The sequence below is a fragment of the Barbus barbus genome (assembly GCF_936440315.1).
Source record: "Barbus barbus genome assembly, chromosome: 40".
NCBI classification, from domain to species: domain Eukaryota; kingdom Metazoa; phylum Chordata; class Actinopteri; order Cypriniformes; family Cyprinidae; genus Barbus; species Barbus barbus.
In genome coordinates, this window is record NC_136718.1 from 20,823,815 (window position 1) to 20,847,977 (window position 24,163).

The following is a 24,163-nucleotide window of genomic DNA, read 5'->3' on the forward strand; positions in this document are numbered from 1 at the left end:
TATGCCCATTACAGTGCTACACACCCTATTTTATGCAAAACATCAAAAAAGGTTAATTTTCTTCAGTTTTATTAAATGTTAATTTTTCATATGACTAACATCCATTACTGCTCAAGTTCGTCCCGCCCGCTTCTTACTGCATTTTCCTGTCACAGACGTTATTGTTCAAAGGTTAGAATCAGCCAATGGGGTGTCACTGACTGTCCGACGAACCAATGGGGATGTGACAGGAAGCGAAAACTCCTCGCGCGTTCTCCGCCTTGGTGACGACAGAGCGAAAAGTATATATATTCCCACCCGCTTTTTTCAGACGCTTCATTCTCTCACCAGACTCATAAAAGTCGACCTGTGAGAGCACTAATAACACAAAACCTACCATTTCATCTCCTCGTATATTTTTTTTTACAAAAAAGCTCGAAAATGGTGAGTAAAAACTTTTTGTTAACCTATAAAGAGGTGTTATTATCGGTAAAGATGGCTGTTTTACATAATCTGTGATAACGGGTTTTAACACAGTATTTAAAATACGGATCATTATTTTAATATTTAGGTGATGTACTTTAGTCTGTAAGTTTAAGCACTGAGCCTACGAATTTATTTTCGTGGTCTCATTTTAGGTTAAGGTAGGTATTTGGACTCGCGAATTATTAAATATTTTATTAATTTATTTGTTTTTGCTTAAACTTTAAGTTTCTGGGTCAGTTTTTACAGATTAAGTGTAAAGGAAAAAAATAAAAACGTGTCTCTTATAAAAATATGAAGTCTACGAGACTTTGTGTAATTTGGCGTACAATTCATACAAATTAAAAGCGTTCCGTTTATTTAATTGATCGAAAACGACATATATGAACCGATCTCATTACCAAGATTTTGTGGAGGATATACTGACGTGTGTAGTAAAATCTCTTCCTTTGTTCTGATGACTATGCAAAGTCATTTCTCTAAAGCTGTGTGCTGGAGTTACCAGCAGGGGAAGTGAGTCAGGAGGACCACGTGCATTCTGGTGAAACTTGATGAATACCAGTGCCTTTGTGTCAAGAGGTTTAACTTAAGTTCCTCATGATTAAGCTTAAGTGGTTCATGAGCATGACCAGCCCAAAACCGAGAAGTGGTTTACCCAATTCAGATTTGTGTGAATTAAAATTGTGTGGTAATATACTAGGCTTGGATACTCTCACATATTAAAATGTCATTGCTTGGTTTTAGTGTTATTTTACAATGTATGTGAGTAGTTGTAGATTTTTGTAGGTCTTTTATACTTCAAAAGTTTACGTAATTGTTAAGGAATGCCGGCTCACTGTAATGAAATAGTAAAGCCCCCCCTCCCTGCTTGAAAGGGTGAGACAATTGGCAGATCTGTTTCATCAGCTGTTTGTGTGGTCATGGATTTGTGCAACTAGCAGTTTCTGATCTGTAGAGGCGTTTTCCATCAGTGCTTCTTTAATGCATAAATGTAAAAAAATTGCTTTTGTGCAAAAAGATTCCTTTCATGTTAACATGCTCATCAAAGAGTCCTTTGTTAGCCTTACAAACTAGTAAAAGCGGTTTTATTTTGAGAACATTCATGACTGAATGACTAAATCATTATTTGCAATTATAGAATGTTGACCTAAGGTGTGTTGTGTCTACAAATCTTATAAAACACTCTTGTCTCTTCACAGCGTGAGTGCATCTCTGTCCACGTTGGTCAAGCTGGAGTCCAGATCGGCAATGCCTGCTGGGAACTCTATTGCCTTGAGCACGGCATCCAGCCGGATGGGCAGATGCCCAGCGACAAGACCATTGGAGGAGGTGATGACTCCTTCAACACCTTCTTCAGTGAGACCGGAGCCGGAAAGCATGTCCCCAGGGCTGTGTTTGTAGATCTGGAGCCCACTGTCATTGGTAAGAGAATGGGACTTCATTTAATTCATGATAATTGTATATCAAAGTACTCCAGTCGCTAAACTTTGACCGTCTTTCTAGATGAGGTGCGCACTGGTACATACCGTCAGCTGTTCCACCCTGAACAGCTCATCACTGGAAAGGAAGATGCTGCCAATAACTACGCCCGTGGTCACTACACTATTGGCAAAGAGCTCATTGATCTTGTTTTGGACAGGATTCGCAAACTGGTAAGTCATTAATTAAAATACAACGCCTTTTAAGTTAAGTGGTGTTAAATTACGTCTAATTAAAACATTAAAATACTTGATTGGCTTTTTCAGGCTGACCAGTGCACAGGTCTCCAGGGTTTCCTGGTGTTCCACAGCTTTGGTGGTGGAACCGGTTCTGGCTTCACCTCTCTGCTGATGGAGCGTCTTTCTGTGGACTATGGCAAGAAGTCCAAGCTGGAGTTCTCCATCTACCCTGCTCCTCAGGTCTCCACCGCTGTGGTAGAGCCTTACAACGCTATCCTGACCACCCACACCACCCTAGAGCACTCTGACTGTGCCTTCATGGTAGACAATGAGGCCATTTACGATATCTGCCGTAGGAACCTCGACATTGAGCGTCCTACTTACACCAACCTCAACAGGCTGATCAGTCAGATTGTGTCCTCCATCACCGCTTCCCTCAGGTTTGATGGTGCTCTCAATGTCGATCTTACAGAGTTCCAGACCAATTTGGTGCCCTATCCTCGTATTCACTTCCCATTGGCTACCTATGCCCCAGTGATCTCAGCAGAGAAGGCGTACCATGAGCAGCTCTCTGTGTCTGAAATCACTAATGCTTGCTTCGAGCCAGCCAATCAGATGGTGAAATGCGACCCACGTCACGGCAAGTACATGGCTTGCTGCCTGCTGTACCGTGGTGACGTGGTGCCCAAAGATGTGAACGCTGCAATCGCCACCATCAAGACCAAGCGCACCATCCAGTTTGTGGACTGGTGTCCCACTGGTTTCAAGGTTGGCATCAACTACCAACCTCCCACTGTGGTTCCAGGTGGTGATCTGGCTAAAGTGCAGAGGGCCGTGTGCATGCTGAGCAACACCACAGCTATTGCTGAGGCCTGGGCTCGTCTCGATCATAAGTTCGATCTGATGTATGCCAAGCGTGCCTTTGTACACTGGTATGTGGGTGAGGGTATGGAGGAGGGCGAGTTCTCAGAGGCCAGAGAGGACATGGCTGCCCTGGAGAAAGATTATGAGGAGGTTGGGGCCGAGAGTGTGGAAGGAGAAGATGAGGGAGAAGAATATTAGAAATGCTTTTCATTTCTACTACCTGTTCGGTTTCTTGTCCATTGTCATTTTTGTATGTTTCTTTTCCTCCCTTTCCAGTTGTCATCTGGTTAAAAGGTCAATCTTACATTTTTATTCTCTTGAAAGAAATAAAATGTGATATTTACATGTTCTCCTGTGTTCCTTCTTGACTATATTAAGGTTCTGCAATATATAAATATATTGTGGAAACTTAAATTCCTGTAGAGCTGCTTTGCAATGATTTGTATCGTAAAAAGCACTATACAAATAAACTTGAATTGAATTGACTAATGATCTGTACTTTATGCACTTTTTTTTTTTTTTTTTTTTTTTTTGTATACAGCAGTCAACATTTGAAGTAGATCAAAAAAGTTTGTCAGTTGTCCTAAGACAAGAACGCATTTTGGTTTTAGGACAACTTTGTTGAAAGGTTTTGATCTAATTCAAATGTTGATTACTGCAGTATGTCAATAAATTGCTCTGTTATTCTGATGAGATAAATTTAACACCACTGCCACTAGTGTAATTTAATACTACTTAATGCAGTAATTAAATAATCATGTTTAATAGTTCTTGATACAGCTTTGAACTTATTCCATGTGTAAATAGGTTTGTCTTTGTAATATTTTATCAAAACATTAACTTGCTTTACCTCTTAATTAAATCAAGTTTTAATTGGAGTTCTGTCAGATTTACTCAAACTCTTGCACTGCAGTGTAATTTTAAGTGTGAGCTCTCTGCTTTGTGTTGAATGCAGAGGGCAGTATTGCTTCACAAGTGACTGTTCTAGTCTCAGTGGAGCTCAATCTGGCTGATGTGGAGCAGTGCGATTGAATGTTAATTGACCAATCATTCTTGTAGGCTTTCTATTTGCCTAAGCTAATTTATAAGTGTTGATGGCTTACTCCTTTATCTGAGTGAACTATTCTTCCCATGTTTCAGAGTAAATGGTGTTAGAAGAGGCCCGTGTACCACCCTAATCTAAAATTGGGCCTGGCATTCAGACCCTGTCGGGAGAATATGTCAAGCTGGTGGACAGGTGGAGTTTAAATATATATGCTTTGTTCCCCCCTGTCTGCCTCTTAGACAAGAGAATATTCCAGATAAAAGAATGTGTAATGCAACAGAATACATGTTCTAATGCTAAAAGTAAAGAGAATGACAGTTGTGCAGTTGCAGAACATTTATTTAAATTGTTCAGTGCCTTTTTTTTTTTTTGTAATGACTCCATTCATGATTGTGTGGAAACAAGAAACTTGGCAGTCATGTGAAGAGGGAAATTTGCAGGAAAATCTGAAGTAATGCAATGCATCAACCGTGCTGAATACTATGTCTTTATTAGCTAAATGTAATGCATTTAAAAGTCATTTTACAGATACGAATGGATGAATAACTATTTAAACATTTAATGTTGCAAATTGGTGAAAATAGCACTTGCGTGTCTAGTGATTTCTAATATCTGTATTTTGAGTGAATTAGGACTTAATCAGAATCAACAATTTGTTATTCTAGATAAAATGTTAAAACCCCCCTTTATTTATTCAATAAATAACATTTTGGACAGTTAACGTTTTCTATAAGACCTTTTCAAATTTGAGGTAATGCACTACTCTATGAGGGTTAAATTAGCTAAAACCATGAAATGTTTCTGATAGCGTTCATAATTTAGAAGTTTACAAAAACACTCAAATGTGCACACATGCATAAAAATATGGGACATGTACATTTGCACAATCTGGTTTGAACATTCTCAAATCTTGCATAATGTTTTATGTCTAGTACAGGCAGAAATAAGGCTGAAGAACCATCACAAATTCACAGTACAACAGTTAGTAAGCCACAACATCATTTCCCCCCTCTTTTTTGTTTTTCCATTCAATAAATAGTGGTATTTTTAGATTCTTGTTTAAAAACTCTCACACCAACTTGTAGGAGACCATCTCTAAAGGGATGATTTAGCTTAATAAAATCAAGCATGTAACATCTTCATAGACCTCATTTTCTAATTACAACATTCTCATTAAAACCTTTTTGTTGCAAGTATTCCACTGTATTGTAGAATACTTAAATTTTCATTATGGAAAATACTTAAAGGTTTTATAGCAGTTACATTTGAATTGTTCAGCCATGTTGCTCTTTGTCATGCAGGGGAGACTTTAAGACATTTTGCATACAGCATCTGAGATTGATGCATGACACTACCTGTTGTTAAAGCATAAGTGCACTGGTGGATTTTATGTTTGTTCTAGCCATTGAAAAGAAAAAAACAGGATTGACCCATTTCATAATGTCATAACTATTTATTCTCCAAAGATGAATGTTACATGCCTAGTGACATGTTCTGCTCTATAGGATTTGTGACGTGATTGTGAACGTACATAACGATTAGCCCTTATAGATGATTCAGTTTCACCTGCATTAGACTTCAGCAGAACTGTTAAATGCAGCAGTACCTTCCACAAACAAAGCAAATGTGCACAAATGCTTTATTCTATAATGTTCAGGCACTGAGATACACTGATCATTTGGGAGCACTCTGTCCAATTACAGATGGCAACCAACTTTAGAGTGGCTCAGGAGGGCTGGTCTGAAACTGGATAATGCAACAACAGAGCCGTTAATGGAGCGCAGTGCATCCTCACAGCTCCCCACGGTAGTTTCTTTCACCTGGATGGTTTTGGCTAGAAAACGGTGTGTGAAATAATACCCACAGTGATTTTACAAGGAAAAAAATAACAGTTGCACTTAATGAAATTCACTCAAGAAAAAATGCAGGATATAAGGTGGCAGCTTACCTTAGGCTTTGTCATCTCAAGATAAGATGTGAACGAAAAGAATTGCCAAACCAATGTTCAGGAATATAACCATGCAGATCATAATCGTGTTTGGCCCCTAAGAGAAAAAAAGTGTTCACAGCTGTTAGTGTCTATTGTGCAAAGTAAAATAATCAAATGATGGTGCTCTAGGTGTATTTACTTGTGCGATTGCTCAAAGGCCACTTACATCAGAGTTAACTCCAACCCTTACATCTGACTCCGCATATTAGGCCTGCATCCCAATGTGCATACTATCCATCCTAAATTCTATGTGATATTAGTAATTTTCAATACTATAGGGTGGATAGTATGCACATTGGGACGCAGGGTAAGTCTTCAGGGCTACTGGAAACATCCAGGCAGGTGTGTTGAAACTAAACTCATAAGAAGGTGACCCTTCAGGAGCAGGACTGAACATTGCTGCCAGGGTGTCCAATCCTTCTCCTGGAGGGCCACTATCCTGCAGAGTTTTAATCCTGATTAAACACACCTGCACCAACTACTCAAGGTTTTCGGTAATGCTAGGAATGTTGTGTTTTGGTAGGTTGGAGCTAAACTCTGCAGGAGATTGGCCCTCCATTAGCAGGACTGAATACCCCTACTTTAGAGGAACCATAGAAATAAAATACCTGTTCTTTCAATTGCAAGAGGTAGGGCTTTTTATTCACTGCAAATAATTTTTCATCCAAAAACTGATTGGTGGGAGCCACGAGATGCCGCTGTAATGTGACATTTGAACACAATATTGGGTATCTGATGGACTGCAAGGGGCTTTCTGAAGGTGAGAATTTGCCGTTTTGAGGGTTCAGCCTTGTATAGATATGCCTGATTTTGAAAAATGTGGTGAGAGGACCGGAGCAAGGGCAGTATGTCAAGGAGCACAATCTGCTGGTATTCAAGAGCAGTTTGTTTCAGTCCACTCAAGAGCTGTTTAGAAGAATGAGCTTTTTCATAACATGGGCCACTGGGAGGACATCTGAAGCTAAGATAGGAGGGCCACTGTACAATAAATTGAGAGCCATTGATTAATGCAAGAAAATGGGGCTCTGATTCTTCAAAATATACAAATCTAAGGACAATAAGCAGGTTCAGAAAGGGGGTAGGACTGAGTGAAAAAGGTAGAATTGAGGTAGGACTGAGTGAAACAAAGAAACTAAGAAATGTATTGTTTCTTTTTTCATTAGTAAATCTAACAAGACTTATATTTACATACATGCAGAGAAAGGTTGTAAAAAGACATTTTGATAAATTTTTGTTATGCTATGCAAATCTGAAATATGTGTGTCTGCTGACTGCAATCTTTGGGATGTTTCATGGGATTCAAAAATCTATTCAAATTTTCAATTGAAATGTTACTTGTAATCAGATTACTAAGGTTTGATTTGTTATCCTTACCTCGTCTAGCTCCAGAGGCTCTTGTCTCGTTTCGCTAGGGGCTTTCACAATAGACCTCTGCCTCGTCTCAGTTTTGGCCTCAACCTTGGCAACTGGTTTTGCAACCGGCTTGACCACAGGTTTAGGTTCTGGTTTAGGCACTGACTTGGGCTCAGGCTTTGGTGCAGCTTTTGGGGCAGGGCTTGGTTCTCTTTTAGGTGAAGGTTTAGGCTCAATTCTGTTAGTTAATTTCTTCTCCTCCCTGACTTCTGTCCTAGATTCAGGCGTGCTTTCTGTCATTGATGCTGGGCGCTCATTTACAGGCTCCCTTGTTTCAGCTCTGTGTTTGACTTCAGCTGCCTTTGGCTGTGGTGTGACTGCTTTGGGGGACAGCTTAGGAGCAGGGCGAGGAGGTGGTTCATCTTCGTCGGTGGTGAGGACGAGGTTGGTTCTTACTGGCGTAGCAGCAGGGGCAGGTTCTGCTGCTTTTGATTCCGAATCCATTTTCTGCAGGGCTTTGATTTCCAGGTCCGATCCCTGTTCGGCTTTGGCGCTCTGGCGGCTAGGGGTACGGGATGGGACCTTGCTGCTGGGAGCAGAACGCTCTTCCGGAGCGGCATCTGAAGCGGGAGCAACGGCAGGAGTGGAAGACGGGGTGGTGGGTCGACTGCTCGGCCTACTACCTGCTCGACTGCTGCCTCTGCTACCGCTACCCCGACTGGTTTTGTCTCCGTTCCAGCTGCTGGGGCTCAAGAGGTTTGGATCTTCCTTGCTGGGTACCTTAGGAACGATGACTGCAGTGGGTGAGGGGGTGCGTGCAGAGGTGGAACTTGGTCTTAGACTTTCCACCTCGTGCATAAAGGGGCTCTCTGGGGGTGTTGGTAGGGAATCCTCAGCTAACAAGGGCTCATGCATCCCTCTGTCTGCATTCTCATTGCTCTCAGCAACCTCCTGCAAGGCTCGTTTTTTCATATACTCAGGACCTGAGGGACATCATGTGATGCATGCTTTATTAGAAATAGCTTTAGGTTCAGTAGATGATATTGATAATGTCTGATTAAAATTTAACACTGAAATAGTATACACATACATTGACTTTTGATAGGTTCAAAGGAGCACTATTTACACTGCAGTGTTTCTAAACAACCCATATAACTGCATGAGGTTCTCTGCTGCCCCCACTAGATCTGGAGCTGACCGATGCAAGTTGATGGAGGTTGAGGTAAGTTTATTAACTTGTGTCACCCATCTTACGTAGAATAAAATACCTTTTTCTAGTCACTGATATAACTGAAGTGTTTATGTGACTATATTTTTTAATCACTTTTATATTTACAACTACTTATTTTAAAATTGCACAATGGTCAAAAGAACAAGTCATTTTTTTGTGGTTTGTTATTTGTGTTATTCTGATTTTTTTAAACTATATAAACCTTATTTTTCTGACAATTGCTGTCTCAGATTCATGCTCAAAATATATTATAAGAGTGGATGATAGATTTGGCTGTGGAATGATTAAAATTTTGATTAAAATTCTTACAGTTATGAGGTAATTGTGTATGCATATTTAAATTTGGTGCCTCACTGTCTGTCTATTTCTGACACATTATCACATTTCTTCTCTATCATTTTCACAAAAGAGCAAAAGAACCCTGTACTGTATTTTTATCACTGAAATGCAAGATTAGGGTGTTGAATAACATGTTCAGTTTCAGTTGATGGGTAGCTGTAAGAGGCCAAGAATGCATCCACTCAGGGACAGAATAATAATGCCATATTTCAAGAGGAAATATGAAATTTAATAGCCTCATCAAAAACAAATGCAGGCTACCATCCCATGTATTATTATTCAAATAAGCAATGAACTATAATAATGCATTTTGTTATGGTCGTCTACAATTTCATGTAAGATTTTGGAGACATACTGTGCCAAAATAAAACCGTCAAGAGCTTAGCAGTGCCCTTCAGATGGACAGATACAGCAACATGGTGAGCTGCTGAGGGGCTTGTGTCCTAGCAATCTAATCCTGTTTCAGACACTCAGAGATGTTTACATGTGGGGTTTAAGGACTCAAGACATTAACAGCACATAGACTGCTCTGTAATGAATGCTGCTGTACTGTAAATCTGAATTCATGCCTGGATTAACAAGCACTCCTGCTGCATTTACCTTTCTGAGCTACAAGCTCCACTAAAACAAACACTCACTGGACTGAGAGGATCTTAACCAGACCCTGTTCCTTTGGCCGCTGTTGATATATATTTAGCAAACAATGAAGTCTTCTACCTACCTGGTTGATGGAAGGAGGGAGAGAGCTCTCTGGCAACCACACGGGCAATACTAGACTCATTGTTAGCGGCTATGGCGGCCTGGTCTGCGGCGTCTCCTTTGCTTTTGGCATGAGCTGTTCTGTGAAGAGGGAAAAGGCATGTAGTCAGTGGTTTTAAATCAAATACTGGTGAATCAAGTTAGTTTTGTGGTCAGGAATGGATGTGATATCAGATTCAGATCATCAAAGGGGGGGGGGCAGTAGTAGTATGAAAACGTATTTTTTACTTTCAGTTCATGAGAGTGAATTTGAATTGAACTCTCAACAAGATAAATTGGAATGTAAGAACAATTTACTGAATTGTTATTCATAGAAATTCAACCCAGGTAATGCAATCTGGAAAAGGACGTGATCTTCCACCCCAGTCCATAAAAGTAAATAAATTATATTTAATTTAAAAATAAATAAATGATCTTTTGTGGAATCTGTGTATAATATTTATTTACAGTTGTTTACCTATTTTTGTCACATTTTGCATTTTTAACTAAATAAATTGCACTTACATTACTTTCTTTTAAATGTCAGTTAATTTAAAAATTAAAAGGCATTCTCATCTCTATTCTGAATGTTGCATAATCATACTTGCATTGTTCCAACCATGTCACAAAATTGCTAAAATATTCTTACTTTTATTGTTATTTTTATACCTTGTTGTCCCAGGGAAATTAACTCATGGTCTTGGATTTGTTAGTAACGTGCTACCAGTTGAGCCATAAGGACAGAGCATTTCTATAGCATCAATAAAACCAAAATAGAAATTCATTAGGACTTTACGTTGACACCTGTCTACAACAGATGCATAAATGTAATATGTTGTGGCAGTGTTTCAGAGGAGCACTATTAAAAGAAAGCTCTGTTTATTTCTGACATTAGATTAAATAGTTTACTATTATAATGTGGCAAACATATTGCCAGTTCTGACGTACTTGGCTATGAGAAGAAAAGCATGTGAGACACTTTTTTTAAATTTTATTAAAAGCGTATTTCTCCCATATCTTGCTTGTAGAACCAGACCTACTCAAGACGTCCCATCTCGTCTTTATTTGGAGAGATGTGATAGCAGTTGTCTGCACTATAAAAAGCAATGCTAACATCCCCTCAGCTCTTAAGAATCCCATGCAGTATCCATCCCAGTCAGTGCAGAAACTCAACAGAACAACAACAATGCTGAAGAATGTTCCAGAGAGCAACCCCACTCGCCCTAGAGCTGCAAGACTTTGGGTTGCTTAAACACGAGAGGAAGAAGTGTGTTGGGGGTCGTATGGCAGAGGGTTATTTATAGCAGAAGAGGGTGTCCTCTTCACCCATTGAGCTGGAACTAAAATAAATCACTCTTTTAACACCCTGCACATCACCGTGAGAGATGAGAACTGCTGTCCTACGACACGCCGCTTTAGAGAAGACCACCCTTTATTCTCTACCTCATGTGTTGACTATATTAATTCATGCTAAATTATTCATGGGCTAAATTATTCATGTGTTTTATTGGTGTTGGCCACATATTAGGAATTACTGCACTGCAAAATTACAGTGCATGCCATAGAACCTTAGTTTCAGCTGCGTAATTTGACAACAAACAGTTTTTCATACTTTTTTGCATTTACAGTAAGCATAAGTGCTTTTGTAACAATGTCAATCTTTATGCATGAAGTAAGCAAACCTTCATGGTTAAGCTTTTTGTTTGTCAGTTTGATTAAAAATGGCAATGTTGTATTTACTCTGTGATATTTTCCATACTGTAATGTTATCCAGAGTTCAAAATAGCCTGACCACTTAAAGACACTGTACTGAGGGTGGCTGTCAGTGGAACGCTTAGAAAAGTTCAGACCCTCCCAGTGGTATGTCATAGATATACATTTACAGTAATGTCTGCATTAAGCTCTTGGCAGGTGCTTTTGTGAATTCTTGCTGAAATGAATATCCATAATAGGAATATTTCTTAATGTTGCTATGTGCAATTAAAAAACAACTATTATGAATAAAAAATAATGTTTAACCTGTTCAGTGTAGGAATATGTTGTTCTGTTCTAGTTTTAGAAATTTTGATTAAGCTTCGATTAAATAGTTTTTCTCATGTGAGAATTTACTTTGTATCCAGACTTGGGTCTCATGACATGTTCATAGACTTTTTGTATTATAACATTTGTTGGGTAAAATGAATGAATGTGAATGTGAACATGTAACTGATCAGCATTTTTTGTTCCATTTTTTGCTTTTCTTTTTGTCTTTTTGTCTCACAAATGAATGAAAGATAAATATTTCATCTTTTTGGGTGGTATTTATTTATTTACTTACATTGCATGATATGTTGGCCATTTTTTGTGATGGTTTTGTCCCCCATTATTTATCAGCTGACATATTTTATATCACATCTTGACCTTTATATGACTACTGATAGCCTTTAACATTAGAGAACTAATTACATGAATGACAGAATCATTCTTGCTTGTGAATGCTGATGAAGAAGAGTTATAGACACATTATCTGAACTAAATTCTCTTTAATTTGTTTTTCTTCACATGCATAATAATATGAGTGGCACACATTATTCAGATGTACGTGCGTAAACATACAGCAAAACAAACATATGACACTAAAAATGCCTAAAAGACTTAATGTCTAATCACTTTATTCAACCGGGTCTCATGTACTTCACCGTGTCTGGACTCAGGAACAAAGTAGGGTGTTGTACATCTTTATACCACCAGTCTTCTCACTCATTTGCAGGATAGGCAAAATTTATATCCCTGAACGATCCGACACCAATGCTGACGCATTTCAGTATGTAATACCATCAAGAGGCCTTTTGTGCTGTTATGCCAAATAGGAAAATAAGATTTGAGTATATGTTGAGTTTCAGTATAATATTTACATATATAACAGATAATTATGAGGGTTGTAGATTACGTCAGGTACGTCTGTGTGAGTGTCTAAGAAGCTGAGGACAGAAGAGGCTATCAGCTGTTGCATTCTCCTGTGATTGTGATATCGCAACAGTGCCTGTCCTTTTTTAGGCAGGCCTCCTTTTCTGACACCAGACCCATGTGCGTCATTTACACCCGGTGCCACGGCCTCCGAGGAGTCTCGTCTTCCACACAAGACCCTCTGCTGTTCTACACTATGCAAAGCGGCTAACTAGCACCTGGACTCCGCTGAACAAACTCCACGGCCACTGTTTTTTGTTTGTTTGTTTTTTATCACTGGTGGAGGGCAAGGAATTCTGTTAAGGTACAGATAGGACACAGGAGTTGCAGATAGGGCTTTGAGGTAAAAGTAGCCATTTTTTTCTTTTCTAAGTTATTTTATACTTTTTTTATTTTATAAAGTCATTTTGTACTATTTAAAAAATATTTTATAGTTATTTTATACTATTTGTTGTTTTATACTTTTATTTTATGCTGTTTTATTTCATTTTATACAAAATTATTTTATATATTTTTTTATTTTATACTACTTTATTTTTATTTTATACAGTTTTATTTTATAATTATTTTAATTTATAAAGTTAAACGTTATTTTATACTGTTTAAAAATTTTTTTATTTTATACTAATTTATTTTATACAGTTGTTTTATACTGTTTAATTTTATACTATTTATTTTTTGTTCATACCATTTTATTTTATATAAAGGTATTTTATACTATTTTATAATTTTTTTATTTTATACAATTTTTTATACAATCTGATTTTATTTTATACTATTTTATTTTTATTTTATTTCATACAATTTTTAACAAACCTACTGTGGGCCAAGAATCTTGATTTAGAAATACCTTAACTAGCACTGCATGTTTCACCACCAAATTCACCAAAAAAAAAAAAAATCCAACTAATAGTAAGAGTTTCTTTAAGCCATACACCATTTAGAAGCAAAATAAAAGTGTTTCTGTGCCTATCTCCATTTTGACCTAGTGTACTACTGAATGACAACAGACAAGTTACTTCCAAGCTCACTGTAGACAGCTATGTGTTGGCCTTTCTGATCTGTCTGGGTTGGTGTCAGAAATCTGTCTCTTTGCTGATAATGATAAGATCCGATTTCTCCTCGACAAAAAATGATCTGGCACTGGTTAAAGCACTTGAATGTGTTTAGTTGTTTAGTAACAACAGGCTCCTTTTTTGAACAGTCTTTACCTGAATGTTATTCTGGCAGGTATAAATGTTTTGCTTATGTATAAGGAATGAGAACAATGAAGTCTTGTTTTCTTGTTCCTGAAACATGTGCTTTGATTAATTAGTTTTCCTGTGTGCAATCTGGTTTCGGTCCGCTGTCAGGTTGTCATCTTTAATAATGCTTGAAATCATTTTTATGGGATGAGCATCGACAGCAGCGAGCATCTGATGACTGAGAATCCAAGGCTGTTTGTCTTCGGTTTGTGCATCTCCTTACAAGGAGGGAAGATTTTATCAAAGCTGCTGCACCTGAAATTGGCCTGCTGTTTATAACCATAAGCATCCCAATGATAAACTGCAGATGCTGTCAGGAGTGTGTGGAAATCTAAATATTTTATCCTGGAGGGAAGCTGTATTATTAGTGTCAGTGCATTAGACTCCTCTTTATCATGTCTGGAGCTCAGCCTAGCCTCCAAGACGCCATGAATAGGAATGAAGCTTGGAAGATATGGCCTGCTTTGAGTCTGTTTGTTTTTGCATTTGAGCAGACTGTCTGGAAACCAACACCAAAGTGGCATCAGGATGGTTTTTGTTCTTGTTGTGTAAAACCTACAAAACACATCCTCTAGAAGGCAACTCTTTGGAAGCATTGACCATATACTAGTTATTTAGCAATTCATTGAAAAGTGGACATCAAATTTGGGGTGTGTTCGGAAAATTAGAGGTAAATCTAGCTGAACTGAGGTTTTGTTCGTTCATTCATTCCTTCAAGGGTTAGTTCACCCAAAAATTTAAATTCTGTGATTAATTACTCACCCTCATTTCGTTCCAAACCTCTAAGAACTTTGCTGAGCTTCAGAACACAAATTAAGATATTTTTGATGAATTCTGAGAGCTCTCTGACCCTCCATAGACAGCAAGGATCCTTACACGATCAAGACTCAGAAACGTAGCAAGGACATTGGTAAAATAATCCATGTGACATCAGTGGTTCAACCGTAATTTTACGAAATCTACAAGAATACATTTTGTTGTCTAAAAAACCCCCCAAAAATAATGACTTTATTGAACAATTCATCTCCTCCACGTCACCCTGGCACCATTTTGTAGAGACAGAATTTTCATTTTTGGGTGAACTATCCCTTTCATTCCTTCATTCCTTCATTAATTTATTTATTGAGCATAGAATATTATTAGTGCTTTGGTTGTTGTTGTTTTTTAAATCTAAAACCAGTTGTTGCCAGGGTTATTTTCATATCATTGAGATAGTATTAAAGTTTTATTCATATTTTCATATTTTCATAAAATATTAATATACATTTATTTCTTGTATTTTAATTATAATTAAAGTTGTATTCATTTTGTTGTGTTTTTGCCATTTTTCTTAAATATGTCAACATAGTTTAATTTTTAATTCAGTTGTACTTATTTTAGTACATCAAGATACATTTTATTTCAAGTAACAAAAATGTTTTATGGTTTAGATTTATAGTTAATAACCGTGGTTGTCGTAACCAGTTAAATTTTATTTAATTATTTTATTATAATTTATGATATATTAGTTATATTACAATTTTATATTTCATTATAATGTATAAAGATTTTAATTCATGTTAATAATTTTGTGTAATTCAATTCAAATTAATATTTTTTCATGCACGCACACACACATATTTATATATACACACACACACACACACACAAATATATATATATTCCCTTATATTATACTTTTGTCTTATTATACTTTGTCTTTGTCTTATTTTTGTCTTATTATTTCTTTATTCTCAAACTGACATTTAATGCCCTAGTATAATGTATGAAGTACTAGTAGCAGAATAAACCCCCTCTTTCCAAATGATACAAGATCAGTTTTGATCACTGTCTGGGTTAATTTTGCAATAACAGTCAACCATAACAAGCTGTTGTGAGCAGATAAATGATTTACTGCTTACCTTGAGTTGGCGATTTCGGCCTTCTGTTTGGCTATGGCGGCTGCCCTCTGGGCTCCTTCCACACTGCGCTCCACTTTCTGCTTGATCTTAGTGCCCTTCAGCTGAATCACCTTCTTCTTCACAGACTTCACCAGCATGTTGTTAACGTATTTGCCTTCTTCTTTGCCACCCTCTGCGAAAGTGGTGCACCCATAACCATGCCGTTGGTTGTTCAGCCATTCGCCCTCATATTTAAGCCCACTAGAACGTTCACTGATCCCATAACCCGAACGCTTGTCATTTTTCCACTCTCCCATGTAAACTTCAGTGGTGGTGGCGTCAATGTCCGACTCGACCGGGGGAAACTCATGACCTTCACCTTCCCCTTCACTCTCACCCAGGCTGATGGTGGAGTTGGCATCGCTGGCAGCGGAGCTGAGAGCTGACTCACTCCGCAAAAAGCTGATTTTGCTCTTATTGCTGGAGAGGGACGTGTGGGAATCGGACTTCTTCAACTTGCCAAGAAGCGAGCCGCGCCGGAAGAGGCCTTTCTTCTTGGGCTTGACCGCATCTGGGTCTACTTGCAGGGTGAGGGCGAAGCCGCCACGAGATGGGCCCAGAGGCATGGGCGCGTTGACGAGGGTCTCCTGGCCGGATGCATTGGTAGCGGTGATGACCGGGATGTCCTGCTGCAGGAGTGTCCCGTTGCTGTGTTCACTGCGCAGGGAACTCAGAGAGTTCCTCAGAGGAGAACGCACCACCGCTGCCATGCCGTAGGGAACGCTCTGACGTACTCCATAGCCGTGTCGCATGCCGCCAGTGAATTGGCCCTGGAAGGTACCTATATTGCCAAAGACATCAGTCAGGGAATGATGAAGGGATAGTTCACCCAAAAATACACTTTTTTCACCACTAATTTAAAAATAATAGATCACAAAAATAGCTCACCCTTTGCAGTGAATGGGTGCCTCTGGAATTAGAGATCAAACAGCTGATTTTCACAATAATCCACAAGTAATCCACATGTCTCCAGTCCATCGATTTACTTCTTTTGAAGTGAAACAAGTCAGTAAAGGCATTTTAACTTTAAACAGCTGCTTCCAGCTAAAATATGAGTCATCTATCCACATATCTTTCTCCGGTGAAAAATCTGTCTTGTCTGAATCAGGGGAGAAATATGCACACGCCAAGAACTGTTTGCAAGCAAAAACAGCCCTAAACTGTTCTAAACTAATATGTTGGTGGATTTTGACTGGACTTTTTCTCTGGAGCAAGCATTATTACAGATTATGGACATGTACTTGTGGATTATTGTGTTGTTTTTATCAGCTGTTCGGATTCTCATTCTGACGGCACCCATTCACTGCTGAGGATCCATTGGTGAGCAAGTGATGTAATGCTAAATGTGTAATGCATGAAAGGAAACCAACACATCTATGGTCTGAAGGTGAGTAAATTTTCAGCAAATTTTCATTTTTGGGTGAACTATTCCTTTAAACAAACAATAAACTAATATTTAAAATAAAATATAGCTACAAGTTATAATCTAAAATCTAACATCTCATATTACAAGGCTGAATTCAAAAATCTACAATCAAAAATGATACAAATAGCTTCTAAGTAAATCCTACAACATTTTTATTTAGTTTTTTTCAGTCTACAATGAAAATCAGTGGTGTCCATGTTGTTTTGGACTAAAGCAGTTGAAACATTTTTAAATACGTTTTTGTGTTCTATATAGAAGAAAGAAAGTCATAAAGGTGACAGGAGAGTGAGAAAAGACCCGTTCACACCAAGAAAGATTATAATGATAACTGTATTGGCATCCGCATCAATGCACAATAACGTTCTATTAATTTTAAGCGTGTGCAGCAGTTTTGTATTTAAAAATTCATGTTATCTCAACAATATCGTTCCTCTGTGTCTTGTTATAGTTTTGGCGTGGACTTCCCCATTCTCATATAATTAAACCGAATATTAAAACTTTATAGTTATCGTTTTCGTGACAGTTATCGTCTTTGGTGTGAACGGGCCTTAAATGATGACAGAATTGTCATCCCTTCAACTAAACTACAGATTGTATTACAATACTGCATTTTATTCAAATACAGGCCCCCCGTAAACTCATTGCCACTTCAGGCATGTGAAACAATGGTATTTACAGCGGTACAACTGCTAGCGAGCCGCCTCTTTCATATCAACCTCTGGGGTAATAAACCACGTGCAGTTATTTATGTCATGGGGGCTTGTGGGTCTGGTTTGGTCATGCAACACATGTCTGAGATCCATCAGTCCTCAGGGACGGGCAGGGCAGAAGGGCACAGGCACGACTATTATTGTGCCCTTATTCACACAGTGCTGCAATAGCACTTAGTAATGACTCAGCTATCAGCTCAATAGATACAGTATATAGGAAGACACCTGTATGATCATTTGTGTAATTGCATCCTACTCTATCAAAAAACAGTGAACCTAAAATGTATTTGTACACTGAAGGCCTGCTCACACCAAGGATGATAACTCTAATGATAAAGATTTTGATTGAAAAATTGTTCTAAATTTTGAAGAATTGTAGAGTCCATAACTAACGATAACAACAGAGAAATTATATAGATGAATCACTTTCAAAATTATTCTTTTTTTTAGCTGTTGAATGATAAAAACATTGACATCTAACCAGAATCCATTCTGCTTTAGAGAACTCGAGCATTTAAAAAGGTAGACGACAAAATTGCAGTTCTATCTAAACAGGCCGTTATTGTGCCTAACATAGTTTTGCTATCTTTAACATTTTCATTCTTGGTGTGAACAGGCCTTTAGTCGTTTTGAAATGTATGAATTTATTACAATAAATTACAAAACATTAAACCAACTTCAACTAAAATTAAACCACAGTTTGGGCTGTATTTGCATATACTTATAATCAGCTTGTTGGAGGTGGTTTCTAGTAGATAAAGTTGGTTATGATGATGAAAAAACCCTGTAGAAAACTATAAATATAGGTTTCACCAATGTTTGATAAGCATACAGTGTTTAAATAGGTACAGTACTTCTTTTGTTGTAATTTTGAACAGTATATTTAGTATTTATTTAGTAAAGTCTTATATAATATATTGCATATTGTACAGTATTAAAATATAATATTGTATAATCTTATATTGTGTGATCTAATAAACATACTTTGCTACTTTGAGGTCATTGTGCACATGTAAAAGGTCTATAAATTTAAATCTATAATGCCAAGAATGCTGTTACTATGCTGATAAAGAAAATAATACTATGTAGTGATCAGAATTGACAATTTAGGAATAAAATTGAAATAATTAAGATAAAGGAAAGTCAGTAAGCTGTCTTAGCTGTCGATATAACAGCCTAATGTGACCCAACAAAAGAAAAACGACTTGGCCACCAGTGAATGAGCCTTTTATATTTGTACTCACACCACACGTCCAGAAAGAACAGGATTTGTGACACTAATTTGTAACCACCCTCCATTCTGCACTGGCAAATGTTTCTTAGCAATAGGCATTTACCCAAAAGGCCATCTGTGGCAACACCAGGGTTCCATGATTGTAAGCCTCAAGTTTATACTAACAAGAATGACTGTTCATTCAATTTAATTATTATTATCATTTTTAGATTTTCAGATATGTATTCATGGGAATAGAGTTGGTTTTAGATTGCTGTACAGTATGCACATGATCTGAATTTTCTGCATACAACCCTAAGTGATATGATTTTTTTTTAAATCTCATTTTTATTCATTATTTAAGTCAAAAGTTAAGATATTTTTATATAATTGGGTTGAAATGCAAAACCACTTTTTATGTTCAAGATATGAATGTATATATACAGTGCTATGCATAAGTTTAGACACCCATGCTAAAGTTGACCAAAAAGAGGAATAAAAAATCATCCTTTGGAAATTTAACTTAATGCCTGAATTAAAAAAATTAGGAAATATCCAACCTTTAAGGACACCAATTTTCTTTGTGAATGAATAATGTATCGTAAATAAATAAATGTTCTTCCTTAAAATACAGGGTGCATAAGTCTGGGCACCCCTATGTTAAATTCCCATAGAGGTAGGCAGATTTTTATTTTTAAAGGCCAGTTACTTCATGGATCCAGGATACTATGCATCTTGATAAAGTTCCCTTGGCTTTTGGAATTAAAATAGCACCACATCATCACATAGCCTTCACCATACCTAGAGATTGGCGTGGAGTACTTTCCATAAGATCATCTCTCAATGCAAATCAAACCAGCTATTAGGCTAACTGAAATAAAACCATGCCAATCTCTAGGTATGATAAAATTTTATTTAAAAAATAAAAATCTGCCTACCTCTATGGGAATTTAACATAGGGGTGCCCAGACTTATGCACCCTGTATTTTAAGGAAGAACATTTATTTATTTACAATACATTATTCATTCACAAAGAAAATTGGTGTCCTTAAAGGTTGGATTTTTCCAATTTTTTTTAATTAAGGCATTAAGTTCAATTTCCAAAAGATGATTTTTTATTTCTCTTTTTAGTCAACTTTAGCATGGGTGCCTAAACTTATGCATAGCACTGTATATATATATATGTATATATATATATATATATATATATATATATATATATATATATATATATATTAGTGCTGTCAAAAGATTAATCACAATTAATCGCATCCTAAATATTTTTTTATTTACATAATATATGCGTGTGTGTATTGTATTATGTATATATAAATACACAAACATACACCATATATTTTGAAAATATTTACATGTATATATTTATATTCATATAATTTATATCATATATAAATATATTTAATATATAAACGTAACATATGTTTCTTAAATATATACATGCATGACTGTGTATTTATATATACATAATAAATATATACCATACACACATATATTATGTAAACAAAAACTTTTACTTTGGATGCGATTAATCGCAATTAATCGTTTGACAGCACTAACATATATACATATATACATACATATATATATATATATATATATATATATATATATACATACAACATGTAGAGTAGCCTACTACTGTGAAATGCTTATTATGGTATAATATCCACAGTTTCACTTACTATAAAAATACTAGCAGATATTTTGCAGTGTATACTGTGTAGTATTCAGTAAACGATCATCTAGGATTCCATTCCAAACACAACACGATCGGTGTAGTCCAATACCGGTGTTCTGACAATTTGTGCTGCCCTCTCAGATTACCCCAACCCTAAACCTTCCCTTAATGTAATAAAAATACAGTGTTGGTAGCATAATCTGATAGGTAGCATTATTTGTTAGAATACCAATGCATGAATTAAATCCACTTATGAGTCATTGTGAGAGATTGCTGAATTAATTTTACTCACTTTTCGTTCAGTCAGTGTTTTTTAATTAATTACATATGTTGTATTAGGCTACTATTTTTTGTTTATAGTAAGGATTATTTTTTTGCATTGCAATTATTTCTATTTATCTAATATCCCATGTGTTTTTGAAAACCTGAAGTTATTTTTATTCTAGCAACAGAAGTAACCTAAATGCAAATAGCTACAGAAGTGCACTTTTCCTTTTAGCATTCAGACTTGATAAGAGGAATCGGAATCGGAATCTTTGAACTCCACCAACGATTCTCATTCCTAGTGTAGGTATTGCGTTACATACTAACCCCTGGCTTAAAATGTCAGCTCACAGAGTGCAATTTGCACTCACAAAAAGTCGATTCTCCGACCTTACCGCCATCTGGGTAGGTCTCCGTCCCGTAACCATCCTGCAGTCCGTTATTCCAAGTGCCCTCGTACTTGGCACCGCTTTCCTGCCTGATGCGCGTCCCGTATCTGCCTTTAAATCCGTGCGTCCACTCTCCTTTGTAGATCCACTGTCCCTTGGTCTCCAAACCTAGACCGTGACGCTTTCCTTGGGACCAATACCCCTCGTAAGTGTTTCCACTCGGCCAGGTATAGACTCCCACCACCTCGAACCCGTAATTCCAGGAACCGGAGAACTCTCCCTGTCCTTTAGGTCCGGTACAGATCCCGTGTCCGTGCGCTTTACCTCCCTCCCAGCCTCCACAATAAGCTCCGCCATCATCGAACTCAAAGCGACCTCCGCTCATCGCGCTCAATGCAATTATCAGTAACTTATCAAACTTTCAGGTGTGACTTTAAAGATCAACAATAACGAACGGCTCAATCTCTGTTAAATCCATCTGTCAAACTCCACAGATGCGTAAAACGGAGACAGGAGATCCTTTCCTTGCGTTGAACTTGTAGAATCGTCGTCTACGCGCATAATTTGTTGATAGGTAAATCCTTAAATATGTTCAAACTGAAACAAACGTGCTAAAGTTTGAAGCTGAAATAACTTGGGAGAGGGAGGACTGTTTTTTATTTTTTTATACATGATATCGTTTCAGTTTACAATAATCTATTTAATCGAATTGTAGAGCCAGTGGTCTTTCATGGCTTTCACCCCTCTCCCCTCTCCCTGCCTCCCCTCTATGCACTTGGAGCTCCTGGATATGTTTTAGCAGTCCCAACAAGGCTACCAGATCCCAACACTGTTCCAAAAATACAGGCCAATCGCCCCTCAGCACCCAGGCACTTTTAAAAGCGCTGCCAGATCACTTGCAGAATAGGGTTTGGGCTCAATGTCCATATCAGGGGTCGGCGGAGTCCGTGTCTGTTATTTTAAGTGTGTATTTTCAAACTACTACAAATTGTTGATGCAGTTGCATCCCTGTTATTATGTAGACTGTTATCCCTGTATTATTTTTAAAAGACGATCTGTTTACAAATGTTTCGAGAGTAGGCTAATAAAGAGAGAAAATGTAAATGCACCACACTTGCTGACACCAATAGATCATAATAAACAGTCAGTGGCCCAAGTAAACAGATTGGATAGACTGGATTTGACATTTTGAGTTTTGTGGAGTTCAAGGACGTTTAGGAGAGTGACATGGGTCTAATAACGCAATAAAAATGTATGAATATTATGTTACATCTCAATTCATTTATGATGTTTATTTATTTATTCTCCATTTTATGTCTTTAACTTTGTTAATTGTTTTCCCTATCATTTTTTAGCAGCTGCTTATGACAAATTTTAGCCTACATGCCAATTAAAGCTTTGTTGACTCTCACTCTATAAATAAATATGCAAAAGTCTAGACACTCAAATTATTTCAAGCTGAAGTAAAAAGAAACGATTTGCTCTCTGGTAAAATGATCCCGCAGTCTTGGTTTTAGTTGAGTGATTGTTGAACAAAAGCCAGCTTGCAGTCACTGGATCTTTATCCATGCTGGTAATGCTGACGGAGAAAGCTGCATTAGCTCCGCTTGATCTCACAGCAGAGAAATGTGCTTGGAAAGAAACATCGCCGTCTGCTGGATCCTAAGGGGTGGCCAGCTACTGTGATATTTAATCCTACTAAACCATTATTATTATTAAATAGAGCAAACCACATCGTTTGAGACAAGTGTTTCATAGTCGGTTTATTTTGAATCTTTAATGCATTTATTGTGTCTTATTATTAATATTTAGTAAAGTACATTAATAAGCCCCTCATACAGATAATTACATGAATACACCTCTTCTGTGATGGGTATGTTTTAATTTTCTTTCTAATCTTTAGATGGTGTAACCATGCATAATTATAGAAATATTATTATTATATTATTAAATAAAAATTATATAAATAAAAATAAATACACTTTTATAAATTATATCTATATATGTATGTATGTGTGTGTGTGTGTGTGTGTGTGTGTGTGTGTGTGTATAGTGCTGTCAAACGATTAATCGCATCCAAAATAAAAGTTTTTGTGTGCTTTAATAATGTAAATATATACATGTAAGCATGAAAATATTTTCAAAATATATACTGTATGTGTGTGTATTCATATAGCTATACATAATAAATATACACAGTACACACACATGTATTATGTAAACAAAAATTTAGTTCGGATCGTTTGACAGCACTAATTATATATATATATAATATATATATATATATATTATATATATATATATATATAATATTTAAATGTCAAATGGTGAAAGCGTCCAGAGATTATATTGTAATAAACTTGCGAGTGTTTAAAAATACACTAAAAAGCTATTTGTACAGACAATTACTCGAATACACCTCTTCTGTGAAGGGCATGTTTCATTTTTTTTATATTATTTGTATAATATAAAAATGTGTGTAGATAACCGTCCAGAGATATGTATTATTTATTTATTTATTTATTTATTTAAGTGTTGATATTTTGTTAGCCAAATTGGTGTGGTGTTATCATGTGACAAAAAATAAAAGATATTAAAAAGAGGATTTCTATAGACCCTCATGACGGTGTCATGACCTTTTATTTATTTATTTTT

General features: G+C 36.9%; 2 protein-coding genes across 2 annotated transcripts; one reads left to right on the top strand and one right to left on the bottom strand.

Moving 5' to 3' along the window:
* The first annotated feature begins 257 nt into the window (after positions 1-257).
* On the top strand, positions 258-3,861 carry LOC306859680 (tubulin alpha-1C chain). The gene is made up of 4 exons (XM_079400849.1): positions 258-423; positions 1,662-1,884; positions 1,966-2,114; positions 2,208-3,861. Exons 1-4 carry the CDS (start codon positions 421-423, stop codon positions 3,180-3,182), a joined length of 1,350 nt encoding a protein of 449 aa, XP_079256975.1. The 5' UTR covers positions 258-420; the 3' UTR covers positions 3,183-3,861.
* Positions 3,862-4,351: 490 nt separating this feature from the next.
* Positions 4,352-22,312, bottom strand: LOC306859679 (junctophilin-2-like). The gene is made up of 6 exons (XM_079400848.1): positions 21,515-22,312; positions 15,772-16,591; positions 9,664-9,782; positions 7,394-8,355; positions 5,978-6,074; positions 4,352-5,863 (listed from the first exon to the last, which is right to left on the bottom strand). Exons 1-5 carry the CDS (start codon positions 21,891-21,893, stop codon positions 5,994-5,996), a joined length of 2,361 nt encoding a protein of 786 aa, XP_079256974.1. The 5' UTR covers positions 21,894-22,312; the 3' UTR covers positions 4,352-5,863; positions 5,978-5,993.
* Between the last annotated feature and the right edge of the window lie 1,851 nt (positions 22,313-24,163).